This window comes from Barbus barbus, assembly GCF_936440315.1.
Source record: "Barbus barbus genome assembly, chromosome: 32".
In the NCBI taxonomy this organism is placed as follows: Eukaryota; Metazoa; Chordata; class Actinopteri; order Cypriniformes; family Cyprinidae; genus Barbus; species Barbus barbus.
Genome location: NC_136760.1, coordinates 18,837,273 through 18,857,078, shown reverse-complemented (window position 1 = coordinate 18,857,078; position 19,806 = coordinate 18,837,273). Strand labels below are relative to the sequence as shown.

Below are 19,806 nucleotides of genomic sequence, written 5' to 3'. Positions count from 1 at the left end.
ACAGTCAAGTCACAGCACGCTAGAGATAGGTTCTCCACAACTACAGCTTTAATCTGTACTTGTCTATTGTTTACTGCAGTCTTTATAGGTTATTGTTGAAATATGCAGAATAAAGATTTTTATTGCATTGCTGAGATGTGTTAAATCGTGGAAGTACAACAAGCTGTTTGAACGCCACTGCCATCTGCTGGCAAAAAACCACAATGAGCATTGCTGCAAAAATTAAACAGGTTTATTACTTTATATTAACAAGAAAACGTCACCATTCAGCCAAATTCAGATACTTATTTTGGTCAGCATTACATTTGGCACATTTATAACACAATCTAATCACATTTCACACTTGTTGTAACATGAACACACTTAAAGATGTGCAAAACATCAAACGGAGCAACATGTTTCTTTGTGTGTGACAGAAGTCCAAAGTCTATGTTCTCTGAAACTACAATTAAGGCTGCAAGTACAGCTGTGCTTTTTAATTATTAAGAAACATTAGGCAGTCAACAGACTTTGCACTTACAAGTAATAGATTAAGAATGTGTTGAGGTCAGTCTTGAAGGCTTAAAAATGCTGCAACGAAGCACCATTTGTAATGCAACATGATTTATATTCATAAAATCATGTATACAGTTATCAACATATAAATCTCCCTCCTGATTTGGGTTAAGACAATACGAATGCAGGACGGATATGGAGTGATAAGTCTTCACTAGTCAGTTGATGCCCTGGTGGCATTATTAGCGACAGTCACTGTCAAGTAATGATGATGTATTGATGTCACAGACGGTGATGTTGATTTCACAGCATGCCCTCTATTAGGGGGATAAGCGTTGGTATATCCAGCCTCCCTCAGCTTGATGCTGCATATCCCCCAGCTCAGTCTCTCCCTCTTTTGGCTGCAAAAAGACTATTCGGTCATGTAATCTATTTGTCTGACCCTGCCAGAACTCAATCAGGTGGGGTTTTACAATGTATCCACCCCTGCGGAAAAATATATATCAATAAAAATTTATGAAACTAAAATATAACTGTCTACATACAAACACAGACAGGGATTTGATATTAATAAACACAAAATACTCACCAGTAATCTGGCATTGGTACATTAGTGTTCTTATAGTTTTCCTCAAGCTCTGCATTCTTGTCTCTCAGGTACTTTAAGGGGGACACACAACAATTTATTAATAAATCAGGTGTTGCATCAAACCAGGAAAATAATTAACATTAATTGTTTATAATTATCATTATGAGTGTTTAGCTAAATGCTGAAGCTGATTGTGTTAATTGCATTATTTATATCTTCTTATTACTTTCATTAGCAGTTTGAATGAGCTTTATTTTTTTTTTTAATTATAGTTTAATTTTTAGTTATTTTTGTTATGTGCTTTTGTCAATTGTATTCGTCTTTTTTTTTTTTTTTTTTTATTATTTATTTACAGTTAGTAATTTTAGTACTCAAACTTATTTCAGTTAGTTTCCAAGACAACATAAGTTTATGGTTTTCATTCAATATTTATATTTTATTTCTAGCAAAAAAAAATTTTAATAACCCTGGATGGTGTTGATAGTGCTACTCACTTGTCTGCTTGGTATTACTGTGCTCTGCCTGCTAACAACAGCACCGATTTGACTGCTCTTGGGTCTTGAGTGGAAATAATCACGTGAAATCTCATACGGGATTCTCTCTACAGCACCTTCAATGCGAATCTGTTAGGATACAACAAAAATACAATGGGCTCAAAAACTACATTCAAAATGTGTTACGTTTTTTGTCATTCAAATTGAAATATGGAAAAGATTCTCCAAAGAATTAGCTGGAGAAGATTCTGACCCCCCCAACCAAAAAAGCTTACCTGTCTGTTTAATGGTTCCCAGTAAAATACAAGACAGGCGTGGGGATTGCTGTCCTATTTGATTGCAAAATAAACAAAGCAATTTTAAAAATACAAGACGTGAGAAAGATGAGAAGGTAAACCCATAAGGACATTTTGTTTTAAAGACTCACCAGCTCTTCACCTTTCCGACTCTCATAGTTGGTAAAGAAGCGAAATCCCTCCTCGCTGTAGCCTTTTAGAAGAACCATGCGTGCAGAGGGACGACCGTCCCTTTTGAGAAGACAAGAAGGGGAAATTTTGACCGAATTTAAAAAGCAAGTTAAGTACGTATATGGATTATATTGCTCTGTTTATTTCCAAGTATTGATGAACGGCACGACATCCATTCTTACTTGGTGGCTGTTGCGAGACACATAGCATTGGCTTCTCCCACCTCAGGGCATTTAGTGGCTTGATCAAACCAGCTGCCGAATTGCTTAATTGGATCTAAAGAAGCAAGTTGATCCTCCTCAAAACACTGTAGGATGAGAATGATAAATAGGAAATTTATAAATGTATCATATATTATTTTTAAATTATTGACTCTCCGTTGTGACATATGTGGCAAAGTAGGTTTAAATACCCCATAACTGAACTAGTACAGTGTCCTTTACTGTGTAAAGGGGTCTTTACCAAATATGATATTACTGTAACACTAACCCATGCATAACTGAAATGAAAAGCATGTTTAATGGTCAAAGGCTGTCTCATTGTGTTGACTCTTTTCATATAATCTTAATTAGTAAGTGATTAATTAAAGTCAAGGTCAACTGACAATGCATGCATTTTTGAAAAGGCATTTGGCAAGCACGCAATTTAGCTGCAGATAATATAAAATGGCAAACAATTTAAAAGCCCATTGATAAGGTTTTATACAATAATACAGAAAATGACGGCTCTGCATATCTAGCGTTTTGATGTAAAAATCATGATATGATACTCTGTATATTATGTCTTTTGAAAAGGGTCTCAGGTCATGTGTCCCACCTCCTGATCGCTCTTATAGCTCTTTCTCATGTTACTCAGATCCATGTCGGTGCCGCTGTCAGTAAAATTCCTGCAGGAAAACGAGGCAAATAACGAAGTACTGCGGACTGTAAAGGTAACACTGGGTTCAATGCCTGCAACTCCAAACCTGCGTCATCACGTTCATGCTCTTACGGTTTTGTAACTAACCTCTAATTTTGGAATTAATTTAGGAATGAATAAAATATGAAAAATAAATACGTTAATCAATTAATCATTCGTTTTATATTCTATAATTAATAAAAAAAATAAAAATATAGCCAAAAACATTTAAATATGTTCTATTTCGTAAAACTTTAAAAACGAAAATATATACTTTTGTAGTATTTATTTTTTATTATATATATATATATATATATATATATATATATATATATATATATATATATATATATATATATATATATATATATATATATATACTTTTGTAGTATTTATTTTTTATTATATATATAATAAAAAATTTTTTAACGTAACCATAAAGACTTTTATTTTGTAAGTACGAATTCAACAAAACGGCCCCACGTCAATTCCGGATCAAGATGGCAGCGACCTTGTATTGCAGGCTTTTCCCGAAATCGGGTAAGATTGTGGTTTGATATTATTGCAAAAAATATTATAAGTAAATACCATGTATACAAAGACAATACCTGTCATTTACAACCATGTAACTTATGAATTATATCGTAAAATTACATACATCTGAAAGCCACTATGAAGCTATTTGTGGTACTGTACAGTATAATCATCATCTATCAGTGAATATGCTATTCATATTTGAGGTGCTCAATGTTATTTGGTACATTTCTTCATATTTAGCATTTGTTATGTTTGCATGCTGCTATTTTGGATTTTTGGCAAGCCCTTGTATTTATTTTCATGATTAAAACACCAGATGTGATGGTCTCACGATATTAGTGAATCATTTGTGGCATCCTTTACATTCATAATGTAATTTGAATAGTAATGTTTGTATTCTAGCCTTAATGTTATACTTACCAATATTTGCATATTATAACCTACAGGATGGCTGCCATTAAGCCAGAGTGTTCGTCACGGCTCCAAAGCTGTTACTCGTCACAGAAAGCCAATACACTTTCTCAAGCAGAAGCTGTTGGCTGTCACAGAGTACATTCCCCCCACACCTGCAGCTCCTCCTGCTGCTTTGGCTCCACGAGTCAGAAAGATTGAGGAGGTCAATCACTGCTATAGCCTACCTACTGAACACTATCTTACAAGGCTTTAAGTGTGTCATTTTAAGTGTTTAATGATATGCATATCTCTACTCTTTTTCCTTTTAGGAAAGTGCTCTGGCAGTTTTGCTGAGGAAAGACCTAGAAAACTTGTTTAAGGAATGTAAGATGATTGCTGTGGTCCAAAACAATGCAATCAATGCAGAGGACCTCATGGTGCTGAAACACAAACTGAAGAGACACAATATCAGTGTCAAGTTCTTCCCAAACCAGGTAATGGCAAATTATAGTGATGCTTACCACTGTTGAGATGTGCGCTACTGCTTTGTGACATTTTATTTGTGTTTCTTTGCAGGTGACGAGGTCCTTTCTCAGCAACAGCATTTACAGTAACATGTTGCCTCTATTTGTTGGCCAGACTGTGATATTTGTTAGTAAAGAGCCAAAGGTTAAAGAGATGTTCCAAGCGTTAAAACAAAGTCCTCAGATGGTGCTGTTAGGTGAGTATTTCCTAAGCATGAATTTGCATTCTTAAAGGAATAGTTCACCAAAAATGGATCCTCTGCAGTAAAAGAGTGTCGTCAGAATGAGAATTCAAACAGCCGATTTAAAAACAAGACAATAATCCAGACAACTCTAGCCAGTTAATATCTTGAAGTGAAAAGTTGCATGTTTATAATAAACAAATCCATCATTAGGATGTTTTTGACTTCCTGCTAAAATGGCCCTCTATTCACCATAATATTGCTTTTTCCAGTGAAAAGTGAAAAAGTTGTCTCGTCTGAATCAGGCGAGAAATAAGCACTGAACAAGCGTTATTTAATTTTTTGGTAAACTATTACTTTAAAGATCTTCTAAAAATGGTTGGTATTGTCTCTCAGGCTTTCTGTGCCATTTTCTTTCAGGCGCTTGTATAGAGAACACATTGCTTTCATATCAAGGCATTCTCAGTTACTCCAAGCTCCCGTCTATGACCACTATCCAGGGTGAGATAGTTGGTGGTCTAACAGTGATGACTTCACGGACTGTCTCAATGCTGCGTCACCATCCAGCTCACCTTTCCGCCCTCCTTCAACAGTATGTCAAACAGCAAGGTTCTGGGGACTCCACAAATGCTGTTACAGATAAACATACTTCTACAATACAGGAAACAGCAGCTTGAATTTTATAAAATGAACAGCTGTGTATGGTTAACATAAAATGCATATAATAAAATGTTATTTCAAGTTAAAGTATATGCTATAGTTGGAGGTGAATTTTGTTTGTCACGGTTTCATAAAGGCAACAGCTCTGCTGTTTTCTAGCAGTGATTTTGTATGTTGGTTTCAAATTACTAGTTAAAAAACATTAAATTAGTATAATATTAGTAATAATTCTGTCTTTCAAAGTGCAATTTAAATGACATTTTATACAATTTAAGAATATATTTGCCATGTATATTAGTTAATAATTGTTTTGCTGTTAAATGTTGCTGAAGAGCCAATAATAGGCTATTTAATGGCAGGTTCCATTGTGACAATTTAACCCATATAGCTTGTCTTAAAAAGTCAATGTGCTGCATCTTTTATTCTTCAGCCTTAATGGTGGAAATGCAACAGCTTTTTTTCTAGTCAACTCTTTTGGTATGTACAGGTTAATAGGTACAGTGTCTATATTTATTTATTTTTGCCAGGGGTCTCCAACCCTGCTCCCTTCTCTCTTCTGCTTCCTTCAGATTTCAGTTCCAATCCTGCTCCAATACACCTGCCTGTAATTTCCAAGTAACCCTGAACACCTGGATTAGCTGGTTCTGGTGTGTTTGATTAAGACTAGAGTTGAGTAGCTCTCCTGGAGCAGGGTAGAGACCCTGACTTAAACTCTTTTGGATATTTAAACAATTTAAAGTGTATTTGAACTGATTTGTAAGTTACAAAGCCAAGAGAAGCATGTATTTGTACTGCCAAAATAAACACTAGCTAGTGGTCACGGATCCTGATTAGTGCTAATCTCTGGATTACTTCATGTTAATCTAGGTCAGTTAGTCCTTTATGGTTGTAACTCTGGGTTCAGTGTAGAAGTGTCTCTGTTCTTCATATTTTGACACACTGTTTAATTTTAGGCCAGTTTTACAATTATGTATAATTCTCTTTCTGGAAAAAATTATCTGAATTTGTAAAACGTCTCTGAATTAAATGTATGTGCTCTGTGTGTGGTAAAATATGAACCAATAGGGGGTTACCCACTTGAATATGACTACATTTGGAGGTGATCTCATCCCAGTAAACAGGTAATGGCAGAACAACTCAATAGTTTCAGATGTAATTCACCTGAATGGCTGGCTGTCAGTGAAGTTCCTCCTACATGCCTGTAATTCCAACAGCTTTTAAGACACTAATGCGGATAATGATTTGGATGGGAGCCTTGGGTGGATTTGGAGGATGTTCAGTCACCAGTGGAGGATAGTTTGCGAGCTGTATGCACATGGGATATCTGCATTCTTGAACTTTTAGTAGAAAGTGGTTGAACTGGTTTCCTGTTCTGACAGTACAGTGACGCAAGGTTGTACAAATGGGGGAACATGAAAGTAAGGCGCTTGGAGGGAATCACTCAGAGATGCACCACACGCTGGCCAAGAGCAGGAACCTCAGGTAAGAGCTCGAGTTACAATACTTAAAGAAACTGTGGTTTTAAATGCTGGTAGCAGTAGAAATAGATCTTTGAAGTGGATTTATATATTTACTGTTTGGAAACGGATATGTATGGAAAACAGCCTTTATTAAGTGCATGGTGAATCTAACTGGATAAGTTACTTAATCACACATTTTCTATAACTATAAAAATATTTAATTTGTTAAAATTTAGTTTTACATTTAATTTATTGGCATCGGCAGCCAATGTGGTGATTGGTAAGAGTATCAGGCTATACAATAATTTTCTATTCTGTAGAGTTCATCTTAGTTACAAAGAGTAAGTCTTCAGCTACATTAAATTTGAGTTTCTCAACACGCTTGTTGATGCTTCACATAGGCTACTAGACAAGGCGTGGTTACTTTGTCTGACTAAACCTGTTTAACAATTATTATAATTTTTTAAATCGTGTTCAGTTCTTTTAATTTACAGTGACATCTACAATTAAATACTCTAAACTACTAGATGTTACGATTATTCAAACGTGTACATCACACTGTTTTCCTGATGCTGTACATCATATTTACTGTGACCTGTCAGCATGCTCATGGTGAAAAGCTATTCAAGATAAGGGCTGCTAAAAAGGGTTATTCAAAGCCAATTATCGTAATGACACTAAGCCTCTCCCATAGGGACCGTTACCTTTATGAGGTTACTATCCATAAACATAAGTGTTACTGTGCATATTCTGCCTTACATAAAAAAGGATATCTAAAACATACATAAAACAATGATGATTTATGGTTATGATTGAATAATTCCAATTGCTTTTACCTCAGATAGGCCTATTTAGTGCCAATTGTGTAATCAAATAGTTCATTACTCAACTACAAATTCGTCTGTTTACAAAACATCTCATTTGCCCTCATTCTAGTTTAATGGGTATGTATGAGCTTGTCAGTGTTGTCAAGACAATTAGAGATTCTATAAAACATGTTTGGTTTCTGTCACACCCCTCTGATGACATTCCATTCAGCTTATATCTAGAAAAAGGATTTTTTCAATAATCTGTCAGTATGTAATTAAGAATAAGCAGCAATAAAGGTGTTTCCTTGGTCCATACATAATGGTTTAGTATCATTTAGACTGTTATGTAATTATGAGTGTATTATTTTGGTTTCTTTACTTTGCATTACTATGCTCTTGTTGTGTTTCATAGTAAGTCATTTGAAGTGTTTATGAGACGATGAACCGATATGATCTAGTAAAGGGCAGAAGTTAAAGTCCTGCCCAGGAAGTGTTGGTTAAGGCAGATCCCTGCTGTTAAATAACCGAATTAGAGGAGTTTTCTCTGGATATTGTATGGCTTCTGTTTACTGTCCCTGTGCCGGTTACTGCCTTGGCTATTTATGGCATTTAACTGTACAAAGCATTCATAAAAGTAGGTCTGAAACATAAAGGCAACTATATATTTTCATGTACCGTTTGAATAAAAAAATAAGTGCAATATCACAAAGACATGTTATTTTCAATATTAAGTAATTGTCTTTTATAGTTTCAGTGTACTAAAAATCAAAATGGTATAAAAATAAATTCCAGTATTTTCATAGTATTTTTAGAAACCTCTGTTATCGAAAATATGGCTAATTGTTTTCCTAATCCTGTTACATAATATAGTATACAATTAACTTTCTTAGCAGTCTTAACACATGCTTGTTTGACTAACCAATAAATGATTTGTCTTTCTAAAAAGCCAATAATGAAAACTCTGCTTTGCAGACATATTGTGCTCTAGTGTACAATGAGAAGGAGTCTCTAGCAGAGTGTATTTTCACACCAAGCTCGACTAATAAGTGCACAAGAGGATATTTTCAAAATGGACTCCCACGGGTCTTCACTGGACCACGTCCAGTCACAGATGAGTGGTGTGGAGAAGGTGTCTAGTGGCTGGCATAAGCCCACTCATTCCAGGAGCAGCAGCACAGCATCTTCACGTCACTCACGACTGGTTTGTAACATCTGCTTGACATAAACACACTCAAACTCTGTTTTTTTTTTTCAACAGATTTTTGGACACACCTAAATATTTTCCTTACAAGTACATACTGTATGTGAAAAGCTAGCATTAGGAGTTCTGCCCTTGGGTGTTTGAAACCAGTTGCTCAACACCTAACAAGTGTCCAATCAGATGGTGTGAAAGCTAAACCAACAAGTTTGTCTTAACAAGCTCAACAATTACATTTCGTTCATAGGGATTACCTGTGGCACATGTTTAAATGGGAACGCCCTGTTGTACGTCAACTGTGATTGCATTTTTCCCTTTGTTCCAAATAGAATATTAAAGACTGGGAAGTAATGGACGACTTTCCAGTAGATTTGAACCTCACTGGAGAAAACATGCAGGATGCGAATACTCCAAGAATCTGTGAAGGCTACTTGATGAAGAGGAGAAAGTGGCCTCTTAAAGGGTGGCATAAGGTATGAGGAAAAAAATGTTTCATGTAATCTTTTCCTTAATAGTTGTTGGTATAATTGTAGAACTGTGTAAAATTTAATGAACTTTAAAGTTATACTTTCTTACAGAGATACTTTGTCTTGGATAAAGGGATCCTGCGATATTCAAAAAACCAACATGATGTAAGTATGCTAATTATCTTTTTCCTTAAAAGCAACTGCAGATCTTGCATCCAGGCTTTTTTTTTGACAATCAGGGATTTACTTTTTCAACAGTTTTCTAGAGGGAAAATGCACGGTGCACTAGATGTCAGTCTCGCAGTTATGTCAGTGAACAAAAAAGCAAGGCGCATAGATCTGGATGCTGGAGACATCATGTATCACATTCAAGTAAGTCATTAATGCTGGCATATAATTGAATGAAATGTATTCATTTTTGTTTTAAAGCTAAATTGATCTTTAGTTCTATGGAAGCTGGTTTCCATCATGGGATAGAAAATAAAAAGGTAACTTTTTATTTCACAATTCTGACTTTTTTCTCACAACTCTTATTTTTCGGTTTTTCGACTTTTTTCGGTTTCAGAATTGAAAGATAGAAACTCAATTTGGAGATATAAACTTGCAGTTTCAATAAAAATGTAAACTTAGAATTCTGAGGAAAAATGTTAGAATTGCTCGATACAGTCTTAGAATTGCAAGAAAAAGTCAGTTTTTACTTCGCAATTCTGATTTTTGTCCTCATAATTGTGAAATATAAACCAGCATTACTGCATAAAAGTCAGAATTTTGTGATAAATTGCAATTAACTTTTTAAATATTTTTTTATTCTATGATTGAATGGGCTTCCATAAGTCATTCAGCTACTTAAATACTTCCAAACTGGGGTTCATGAACCCCTGAAGGGTTTTGAAGGAAATGCAGGGGGTTTATGAGTTTATGAAAAGCTAATAATTAATTAAATAAATAAAAAATACAGTTGAAATAAATCAGTTAAAATAAAAACAATCAAAATAAAACATTCTAAAAAAAGATTAAGTGTTTAATTTGTTTATCTGCATGTCATGTGAATACTTTTCCTTCATTCAGCAAATTATGCTAATTATTTCATTTAAATAAATTCACTATCAAAAATGTCAACTGAACTCATTTTACTTTTCTAACTAGGCCAAGACTCCGGATTCATATTACATATGGGTCACCAAACTGAGTGCCCACAGGATGTATAAGAAAAACGAGGCTGCACACGTTCACAATGGCTTCCTCCAGGCCCTGTCCCAGACCAGTCATTTATCTCACAAAAACAGTCCCATGCAGGACATGGTGAGTAAAGTTGTTCCTACACTGACTTCCTGTAGCCCTCTAAATCACCAGGGATTAGGAGAATGTGTCCTCACAGTTTAAGAACAAGACGAATTAGTGATTAGACCTCAATGTCCCAGACGGTGGTTTTATCTGTAAATGTACACTAATAGATGCTTCGGTGATTTAATAGTTTATTTGTCTGATGGAAGTTACAAATGGATGTCATATGAACAATTCTAGGGCGCGTCTTATGTGGGTGAACCTCTGCCATGTGTCAATCCCGCTGTTAATGGGAAAGTGTCAGCTTGGCTACAGACCCAAGAACCTGACATCTGCGCACAAGGTACAGCTGTGCTTTTAAATACTAGTGAAACTGTAATAAACGGATGCATATGTACAGAATAAGATGCAGCATTTGTGTTGTTTTCCAGAGTTTACCCGTTGTCAAATGGAGCTGAATGAGCTGCAACGGCTGGTCCAAAAGTTGCACTCTCTAGAATCGGGCCAAATGGTCAATAACGGAGATCTCCAGAGGATTATCAGCATGCAGGTTAGTCAAAGCAGCAGGCTGAAGACAGGCCTTTACTAAAATGACTTGCAAGTAAATGTTCCCACATGTGTTTGACCCATAGAATCTCCTTCTCGACAAACCCAAGAAGAAGAGTGGAAAGATTTGGGGTCATTCTCGCACTCTGTCTCGAGTTGAGGCTCTTGGAATGGTGAGGCTGCTCAGTTTACATTATTTTCGATATCTTCGATAAAGCCTTGGAAGCAATTGTAATCTTTGCCTACAGGGATTGCCCTGCCAATGGGATTATTTCATGTTTTCCACAAAGGTTTGGAAACCGTAATGGAATTTATTTCATATTCATGTGCAGTGTCATCCCAAAGATCTCTGTGTATTTTTTATTTGATTTTATTTTTGCATACTGTAGTCAGGCATTTGTGTTGTGCCAATGTATTGTAAGCATTAGAGCTTCAAAACCCCCAGTAATTTAGTCAACTCCTTTTTTACATGAAGCCGTTTCGTGGGATTACTAAATCGGTAAGTCAGCACAAGAAACACTGATTGTAAATCAACCTTGTAATTTTCGTCACATTATACCTAGCAAATGCTTTACAACACTTCCACTCAAAAGTTTGGGGTCAGTAAGTTTCTTACCTATTGTTAAATACCATTGCAATTTAAAACAACGGTTTTCTATTTTAATATATTTATAATACATATTTCATTTTTTTTTGATAAATAGAAAGTTAAAAAGGACAGCATTTATTTGAAATATAAATAATTTGTAACACTATAAATGACTTTACTCTCACTTTTGATCAATTTAATACATCCTTTCTACATAAAATTAATTTCTTCAAAAAAAAAAAAAAAGTCACTGAATGGTAGTCTATATTGTAGTTTAGTAAATGCACTATAGGTTCTGATTGTTACATGTTGCAGAAAGTAGATAATAATATCTCCTCCAACTTGTTTTCAACCCACTTTTTTTAATGCAGCTATCATCAAGCCACTTGACCAGTTCTGCCCACCTGGGAACCTCTGTCCCTTCGATGACCGATTATGTCTCCACCCAGGCAACCCCACCAGCCTCCACCTCATCAGAAAGCAAGAAACTCCACCAAGACATCTGCTCCATGTCCTTGAAAGGTATGAAAGGATAAGAGTAACACATGAATGATTTTATGGTTGAAATTTAAACTCAGTTTATGATTATTTGCTGTATTATATGTATAATGTTGAAGGTCAGCACTTTGTCTTTTCCCATAAAGTCCATGCCTCTCTGCGTACTACACATGAGGCTCTTGCTCAGGAGCGCCAAAGGCTGCAGGACACCTGGTCCAGCAGGGAGCTTCACCAGACCACCTCTGCTCAAATCAACAACCTCTGCAGCCTGGCTGAGGTGATAAGGACTTATATTACTTAAAAAGCACAAAAAAGCTTAAAAGTGCAGCAGTATTGCCTTGAAATTGTCTGCATGCTTGCAAACAATAGATTTACTAGAGCGTATCTTGTTATTAAAGATGATGTATATGCTGTTGGTTCTATACCATAAAGCAAACACCCCTGCTAGTAAATGCTTTAATACAGTTGTTCTCAATCTGTGGCCTCAACAGATTTCTAAAAAAGTTCAAGATGATTTGAAATTATTTAAAACAAGACAAAACATGCATTAAAATAAGCTAAATAAATAACTGAAAATTTCTGATTATTTCATAATTAAGGAATAGTTCATCCAAAAATGAATATCTGTGATCTTTTGCTCATCCTTAAGTTGTTCCAAACCTGTTTGAGTTTCTTTTTTCTGTTGAACACAAAAGAAGGTATTCTGAAGAATGTTGGTAATCAAAATTGACTTGTACTTTTTTTCCATACCATGGAAATTAATGGGGACCAGCAACTGTTTGATTACTCGCATTCATCAAAATATCTTTTATGTTTATCAGAAAAAAGAAACTTGTACAGATTTGGAACAACTTGAGGCTGATTTTCGTTTTTGGGTGAATTATCAAACAACCAGAGAAGTCAGGGGGGCTTGGAATATTGTTGTGAATATTGTTGAGTCAAAAAGGTTGAGAACCACTGGTTTAATAGTTTATTTTCAGTGCATTACATGTTATGTTTTACTGCATAGATGTGTGTGTATGTGTATCTTCAGTTAGATGTTAAGTCCCGTCACACCAAAATCCACAAACTCTCAGTGTCCTCCGACTCCTCAGAAGATTCCTTCCGTACTGTGCTGCAAAGGAAGGTGTGTCTCTTTCTACCCAGAACCTACTCATCCTGTTCCCATTTTCGTCTCTCTTTCCCTCCTCCACCCTCTGCTTTTTTATTCTGTTTACAGGTTGATGGGTTACACCTACTTCATATGCCGACAGGCTCTTTTGTCCTCTCATAGTTTTATTGTCATAGCAGTATGATGCAATCAAGCATACAGTTTCTGACTACCTACATGTCTGTCTCTGTTTCACTCAGTCTGGCTCAGGCCGTAGTTTGTCTTTCCGTGCGCCCTCAGTGGCTGACTCAGCGGCAGAGTATTTTGATGCATGTGATGAGCTTATGTGTGCGAGCTCTTCTGAGATGTCCGATGAGTCCGGTCTGAGTGATGGATCCAGTAATTCAGAGCCTGATGAGGCTCATGGTTAGTAAAAAATTAAATGCTCAGTAGGCACGTGTGTGGTGTTTAGGTGTCTATATATACTACCATTCAAAGGGTTGGGTTCAGCTGGAGAAATTCATACTTTTATTCAGCAGAGATGCAATAAATTGATCAAAAGTGACCGTAAAGAAATTTGTAATAATGAATTTGAACTTTCAGTTCATTAAAGAATGCTAAAAGTGTATCACATTTCCTCAACAATACAGTATTAAGCAGTACTGTTTTCAACATAGATAATAAGAAATGTTTCTTGAGCACCATATAAGCATATTAGAATGATTATATATATTCTAAAGGATCATGTGACACTGAATACTGGAGTAATGGCTGCTGAAAATTTAATTTTGACATTACAGGAATAAATTACATATAAAAAATTACTATTATTTTTAGATTGTAATAATATTTCACAGTATTTGTCTGTGCTGTATTCTTGATCAAATGCAGCCTAAGAGACTTCTTTTAAAAAACACACAAAATTTTTTTTTGAACTGTAGTGTACTTTTGTTTATTGTAATCTATTACATTGTGTTACAACATTATCTTTTTCTTATCAACTCAACAGCAATGGCTTCACGAAAGTACCGCGCCAGCCTTTCAAAGGCACCACCAAAACTGAACAGCATAAAGAACACCGGACGTCGTACTACTCTGCCTGCAGTCTGCCCTGACAACAGCCACGTTGGATTGATGACTATCCTCTACAACAACATAGGGAAGGATCTGTCCCGTGTCTCCATGCCTGCAGCTCTGAATGAGCCTGTGTGCCTGCTGCAGAGACTCTGTGAGGAGCTGGAATACTCTGACCTACTGGACACTGCCAATCACACCGATGACCCCTACCAGAGGATGGTAATAATTACAGAAACTTCAGCAAAACTGTACATGTCCAAATGATTACAAAAGGAGTGTGTTTCATTTAGAAGTGTATAAATGATATAATAAACTATTACTATATCTGTATACTGTAATGGTTTTGAAAGAAGACTGCTTTTAATTGATCCAATAAAAAAAAAAAAAAGTAATATTGTGAAATATTATTGCATATATATATTTTAATCTATTTTCCATTGTAACTTAATCCTGTGATGGAAAATATATTTTTTCCCGCAGCCATTAATCCAGTCTTCAGTATCACATAATCCTTCAGAAATCATTGTAATAAGCTGATTTGATGCTCAAGATAACAAAAAAACTTGTATTATTATTATTATTAATATGTTGAAACAGTTGTTCTAGGATGAATTTTTCTAACATAAATGTTTTACTGTCACTCTCTTTCAATGTAATGAATCTGCAATCTTACCCTAAATGTTTAAACAGTAGTGCATTTCTTCATATTTATTTATTAGAAAATTCTGTTTTGTCTTTGTAAAGGTTTATATTGCTGCTTTCGCCATATCTGGCTATGCCACGGCTCAGTATCGCAACCGTTACAAACCTTTTAATCCAGTTCTGGGAGAGACTTTTGAGTGTATCAGAGAGGACAGAGGTTTCCGCTACATTAGTGAACAGGTAATTAATAATCGCATCTAATCATACATCAGATAAGTTGCTATCAAGCAGTTGTTTATTCCATGGTTTTGTTTGCCCTCAGGTTTCCCATCATCCACCAATATCTGCATGTCATGCGGAATCCGACAATTTTGATTTCTGGCAGGGTATGTTTTAAGGCCTGTGTGATGATGTCTTAATGTACTATATGTTTGAATTTGAATCTCATTCTTTTTTAATTCTACATGCTGAGAGCAGACCAGAGATGGAAAAACAAGTTTTGGGGCAAATCTTTGGAGATCATGCCAACAGGGATGGTGAATGTGACTCTTAAAAAGCAAGTATGGTGTCGGTGGAATTTTAATTCTGAAGTGTTAAAGAAGAATTCTGATCTTTGATATACTGTACTTGTAGATACGGGGACCACTATGAATGGAACAAAGTGGTGACGTGCATCCACAGTGTCCTCAGTCAGCAGCGATACCTCGAGCACTACGGCGAAGTCATTATTCGCAATTTGAAAAGTTCGGTCTGCACCTGTAAGATCACATTTGTCAAGGTGTGTTCAGTTTTGAATGTAAATGTTGTTGTCATTTGAGTATACATAGATAAAAGTCTAAGTACAAATGCAGAAAATGTTTTTTCCCCTCTCAGTCCCGTTACTGGGGTTCAGATGGTTCCAAAAACGAAGTGCAGGGTCAAGTTCTAGACGAGTCTGGTAATGTCATCCATCGTTTTGGTGGATTTTGGCATGAAGGCATCTTCTGTGACACCCTTCCCAATCCACAGTGTATCTGGAAGCCAAGTGAGTAGTCATCTTTCATTAATTTTATTGAATACTCTTCTATTTTATTATTGTGCCTTTTTATTGAAGTCAATGAACAGCCCACTGCTGCATGGACTGATGTTTGCAACCCAAATTCCTTTTGAAATGTGTTGTATTCCTGTGTTAAACAGAAAATTAAATTTAATTAAAATGTATTTTATCCTTTGGGAATTATCCAGACCGAATGCATTTGCTTAGAAAATACTAAATACATATTTGAATATTGGTCAGCATTATGTGGTAACTCGTGCTGCCATGGACTCTCTTCATATTTTGAGGGTTCTCAGCAGCAGAAGTCATCATAATTGGTAAACTTCGATAGTGCTGAACAGGAACCATAACAAATGTTGCATAATTTTTGCATCCCCATTAAAAATGTATAAAAATGTAACACTTCAGTATAGGGAGCAATTCTCACTATTAACCAGTTGCTTATTAGCATGCATATTATTAACACAGTGGCTGTTTATTAGTACTTATTAAGCACATATTCTGCATGACCATATTCTATATCCCTAATCCTGCCCAATACCCAAACTTAACAACTACCTTACTAACTACTGATAAGCAGCAAATTAGGAGTTCATTGAGGCAAAAGTCATAGTTAATGGTTTGTTAATAGAGAGAATTGGTAAATTGCTTACCGAATTGTTACCAAGAAAAGAAAACAAAACATAATTTCTATAACTTTCCAAATAAGGAAACAAAAAGAGAGATGACGTTGATCAAAACAGCCGGGGTTTTTTTAACTTCCTCACCCGTTTTATTAGAAACAGTAAATTAATGCCAAGTTAAAAAACAAAGTATAGTGTTATAAATGTACATTATATTTTTAAAAATATATATAAAAAAACTTGATTTACAATGTTAATATCTGGAAAAACGTCATCACTGTGAAATAGGTTCATTGTTCACAAGAAGACCAGGAATGTATTGGGTCAATTCTTAATGGTCTGTCTGACAAAACAAATAAATGAAAGATGTATCTTTGTATTGGCAGATGTTGTCAGAATGTCTGTGCTTCCTTACAGATCCACAGCCCAAGAACTACATGCTTTACTTTGGCTTCTCTAGCTTTGCAATAGAGATGAATGAGCTGATCCCTGACCTTAAGCCCCTGCTGCCCCCTACAGATACACGCTTGCGCCCAGACCAAAGGTGAGACCTTCCTAATAGACACTGATATACAGACAGACGTTTGAGCCAGAATGATTTAAGAGTGCTACATAAATGGATTCTCTGTTTTATGTTTAAAATATAGCAAGTCCATAAAATCCTCTGTTTTACATTTACTCTGTGTTGGTGTTGTTAGGCTTCTTGAGGAGGGGAAAATAGAGGAGACAGACAAAAAGAAGGATGAAGTGGAGGAAAAGCAAAGAGAGAGGAGGAAAATTCTGGCCAAGAGAGGAGAGGAGCATATCCCTCGCTTCTTCAGGTGAGTTGACATCAACCCTACAATTGATTTATTCATATGAATTAGAGTTGGAATGTTAAAATGTTCCCATCTTACAGGAAAACTTTGGATGCTGCTGGAAGGGAAGTTTGGCTTTACAATGGAACGTATTGGAAGATCAGGGATAATCCTGGTTTTTCCAATGTTAAAAACCTGGAATTATGGTGAAGGAGGCAGATTGCTGCAACGCTGTGGACACTTAATGCCTGTGATAAATTCAGTTTGCACACAGTTTTGGAAAGACTTTACAAACTTGGAGCTTTTGGGAGCAACAATGAATTGCCAAGGGTTTTTGTACTAAACCAAATCCATTGAGCAAGGATGATGCTTTTACCAAACAGCAAGAGGAGGGATACATTTTGAAGATTTCTATTTAATTTATGGTTGAGGACACCAAAACTTGGTGGACAGTTTGACCTTGTCTTCCACTTTGGATAAAATATAAGCCAAAAGGTAAACGAGAATGTATGCGAGTTCTGGAGATGTTAAGCTTTAACAATTACGCACACGCACATTTCTATGGTCAATGTTAAATTACTTTTCACTTTATATAAGTACTTATGTGCCGGTGGAAACAACAGGAGTCTGGATAAAGAAAATAGATTATTTGATCACATGTAATATTCAGAGGTCTCATTAACTAACTTTTTCTTCCATTAACTTATAAAAGGAGCATTATTTCCCTTGCAAAGCTATGTCTGAACCTGAGCAGGATTGAGCAGTAAATGGATTAACTCTAATTTGGGCCCTTATTGACGTTTTGCTGTAGGTGATTTCTGAAATGTGTCCACAGCAATCTTATATTGCACGTCTTATTTTTTTAATGAACTAAATGTCATTTTAATTTTAGACAATGATATTGTATTTATTGGCATTTAAGTATGAATTAAGCTCACAGTTTCAACCCAAACGACCATATTGTGTAAGCCTGGATGAAAAAATCATAGTGTGCAAATGTACAACTTGTATAGTTATTTAAAACAGCAATAAAATGTACAATATTAATGAATTTGTATAGTTCAGTCTTTATTACATTTAGAATGAATCAAAAACATCATTTAATATTATTTACAGTATTTTGACAGCTGTATCTGAGGCTCAGTTTGCTTGGCTGAGGAAACCTATTATAGAAGCACCTCTTTTATTGTTAATAACATTACTTAAATTGTTGCTTTTAACTCCACAGAGACAAGGATGGTGCCAGAGAGAATAACCTAAATGGGTTCCTGCTATTGACACTCAAATATATGAGGAGCAAAATGTCCACCAGGGGTCAGCCAAAACATGGATTGACTGCTAATATGACAACAACAGACAATTTGTTCATTATGTTGAGTGCACATCAACAGTAAGAAATGTTTAAGTGCATTTCAGTGTATAAAAAGAAACCAAACATGAAGATTAATAATCTTTGCATCTTTTAAATTAACATAGAAACACATTAATTGCACTTTAAAATACAAATTTGTTCTTTAACGTTGATTATCAGTTAAATAATATTGCTGCAATGTCTTGCAGCCATTCGCTTTTTGCTTATCATTGTCAAATGCTTAACTAATCTTAATAAACCCATAAGCAAATGAATGAATTGCATTTGTAAAATATTACAAATTTCCCAGCTGAATAACTAAGCATGAATCTGGCAATGGCTTTCTAATCCAGTATTGGCATTTTAAAATAATGTAGTCTTAACCATATTACTCATGTTTTGTTTGCTTTTGCATAAAAATACATGAAAAATAAACAGAGGCAGTTAGAGTCAGTTTGCTGACTTTATAAAAAAAAAAAAAAAAAAAAACTGTGATCACAGAGTGGCCACAGAATATTGATACCATCTTGGTTTTTGCAGCACTTTACAATTTCTCGGAAACTTCTATGAACACAGATGGCAATGCATTTTAACGAAGAGTCATCATTTTTAATTGTTCTATTTTACAAAGGTTTCATGTTAGGACACAGACCATATGCAAGTGTCTGTGTGCATATTTGTGATCAGAAGATGCAGAAAGCTTCTATAAATGGACAGTTCTGAGTTCACAGGCTTCTGGTGTGTCCCAGAAGTGTATGTCTTCTGCAGTGGCATCTTGTCACCCACTTATCTGTCTGAGGTCATTCTCACCTTTGAATGCCAGCGGTGCCTGACAGGCTTAGACTGAAGGCTCATTCTTCCTTTGTGTCACTGACGTCTGTGTGTGGGCTGTCTGCATGTTACATTGTTGTTTTAATAAAGATGATGTATAGTCAGTCTGAAGCCCCTGCCAGGTGTCCATTTTTCCACCCTGTCTATCTGTATACCGTCACGTGCGACGCCTCAAGACATGATGCTGTTGGCTTAAGTATGTCCGGTTACAGGTCATCAGATTGACACTAGTGTGTTTATCCTAACTCGTGGACTTTAGCTACATGAAAC

At 35.7% G+C, this 19,806-nt stretch overlaps 3 protein-coding genes across 13 annotated transcripts; 2 read left to right on the top strand and 1 right to left on the bottom strand.

Annotated features, from left to right (window-relative positions):
• Positions 1–212: 212 nt before the first annotated feature.
• Positions 213–3,046, bottom strand: LOC306852776 (pyridoxine-5'-phosphate oxidase-like). 2 transcript variants are annotated; one of them, XM_079389847.1, is made up of 7 exons: positions 2,862–3,046; positions 2,228–2,352; positions 2,006–2,105; positions 1,854–1,907; positions 1,579–1,707; positions 1,085–1,155; positions 213–981 (listed from the first exon to the last, which is right to left on the bottom strand). In XM_079389847.1, exons 1-7 carry the CDS (start codon positions 2,904–2,906, stop codon positions 816–818), a joined length of 690 nt encoding a protein of 229 aa, XP_079245973.1. In that variant the 5' UTR covers positions 2,907–3,046; the 3' UTR covers positions 213–815. The 2 variants fall into 2 exon arrangements, with proteins under 2 accessions (XP_079245973.1, XP_079245972.1); XM_079389846.1 differs by having other exon boundaries at positions 216–896.
• Positions 3,047–3,424: 378 nt separating this feature from the next.
• Positions 3,425–6,076, top strand: LOC306852775 (large ribosomal subunit protein uL10m-like). 2 transcript variants are annotated; one of them, XM_079389845.1, is made up of 5 exons: positions 3,425–3,482; positions 3,926–4,095; positions 4,202–4,366; positions 4,449–4,593; positions 4,999–6,075. In XM_079389845.1, the coding sequence occupies exons 1-5, from the start codon at positions 3,443–3,445 to the stop codon at positions 5,253–5,255; spliced, it is 777 nt and encodes a 258-aa protein (XP_079245971.1). In that variant the 5' UTR covers positions 3,425–3,442; the 3' UTR covers positions 5,256–6,075. The 2 variants fall into 2 exon arrangements, with proteins under 2 accessions (XP_079245971.1, XP_079245970.1); XM_079389844.1 differs by having other exon boundaries at positions 3,426–3,482; positions 4,975–6,076.
• A 401-nt stretch (positions 6,077–6,477) lies between these two features.
• Positions 6,478–19,644, top strand: LOC306852575 (oxysterol-binding protein-related protein 6-like). Of its 9 annotated transcripts, XM_079389514.1 has the most exons (23): positions 6,496–6,720; positions 8,480–8,708; positions 9,035–9,178; positions 9,284–9,337; positions 9,431–9,544; positions 10,319–10,474; positions 10,697–10,799; positions 10,888–11,006; positions 11,089–11,175; positions 11,478–11,501; positions 11,963–12,113; positions 12,236–12,366; positions 13,123–13,215; positions 13,440–13,605; positions 14,189–14,475; positions 15,001–15,138; positions 15,221–15,284; positions 15,376–15,454; positions 15,532–15,676; positions 15,772–15,922; positions 16,975–17,101; positions 17,256–17,378; positions 17,456–18,404. In XM_079389514.1, exons 2-23 carry the CDS (start codon positions 8,577–8,579, stop codon positions 17,562–17,564), a joined length of 2,697 nt encoding a protein of 898 aa, XP_079245640.1. In that variant the 5' UTR covers positions 6,496–6,720; positions 8,480–8,576; the 3' UTR covers positions 17,565–18,404. The 9 variants fall into 9 exon arrangements, 8 of the variants coding, with proteins under 8 accessions (XP_079245641.1, XP_079245642.1, XP_079245647.1 ...); XM_079389515.1 differs by lacking the exon at positions 11,478–11,501 and having other exon boundaries at positions 6,478–6,720; XM_079389516.1 differs by lacking the exons at positions 11,478–11,501; positions 13,123–13,215 and adding an exon at positions 11,251–11,292 and having other exon boundaries at positions 6,487–6,720.
• Positions 19,645–19,806: the final 162 nt, after the last annotated feature.

Bases quoted from the DNA above. Each gene is read 5' to 3' on its own strand.
- LOC306852776 (XM_079389846.1), bottom strand. From the start codon at position 2,906: ATGGATCTGAGTAACATGAGAAAGAGCTATAAGAGCGATCAGGAG. The intron at 1,708-1,853 runs GTAAGCTTTTTT...GTATCCTAACAG, and splicing joins GGGAACCATTAAACAGACAG to ATTCGCATTGAAGGTGCTGT. The intron at 1,156-1,578 runs GTGAGTAGCACT...TCCCCCTTAAAG, and splicing joins CAGTAATACCAAGCAGACAA to TACCTGAGAGACAAGAATGC.
- LOC306852775 (XM_079389844.1), top strand. From the start codon at position 3,443: ATGGCAGCGACCTTGTATTGCAGGCTTTTCCCGAAATCGG. The intron at 4,096-4,201 runs GTCAATCACTGC...TTTTCCTTTTAG, and splicing joins GAGTCAGAAAGATTGAGGAG to GAAAGTGCTCTGGCAGTTTT. The intron at 4,367-4,448 runs GTAATGGCAAAT...GTTTCTTTGCAG, and splicing joins TCAAGTTCTTCCCAAACCAG to GTGACGAGGTCCTTTCTCAG.
- LOC306852575 (XM_079389514.1), top strand. From the start codon at position 8,577: ATGGACTCCCACGGGTCTTCACTGGACCACGTCCAGTCACAGATGAGT. The intron at 9,338-9,430 runs GTAAGTATGCTA...CTTTTTCAACAG, and splicing joins ATTCAAAAAACCAACATGAT to TTTTCTAGAGGGAAAATGCA. The intron at 15,923-16,974 runs GTGAGTAGTCAT...GCTTCCTTACAG, and splicing joins ACAGTGTATCTGGAAGCCAA to ATCCACAGCCCAAGAACTAC.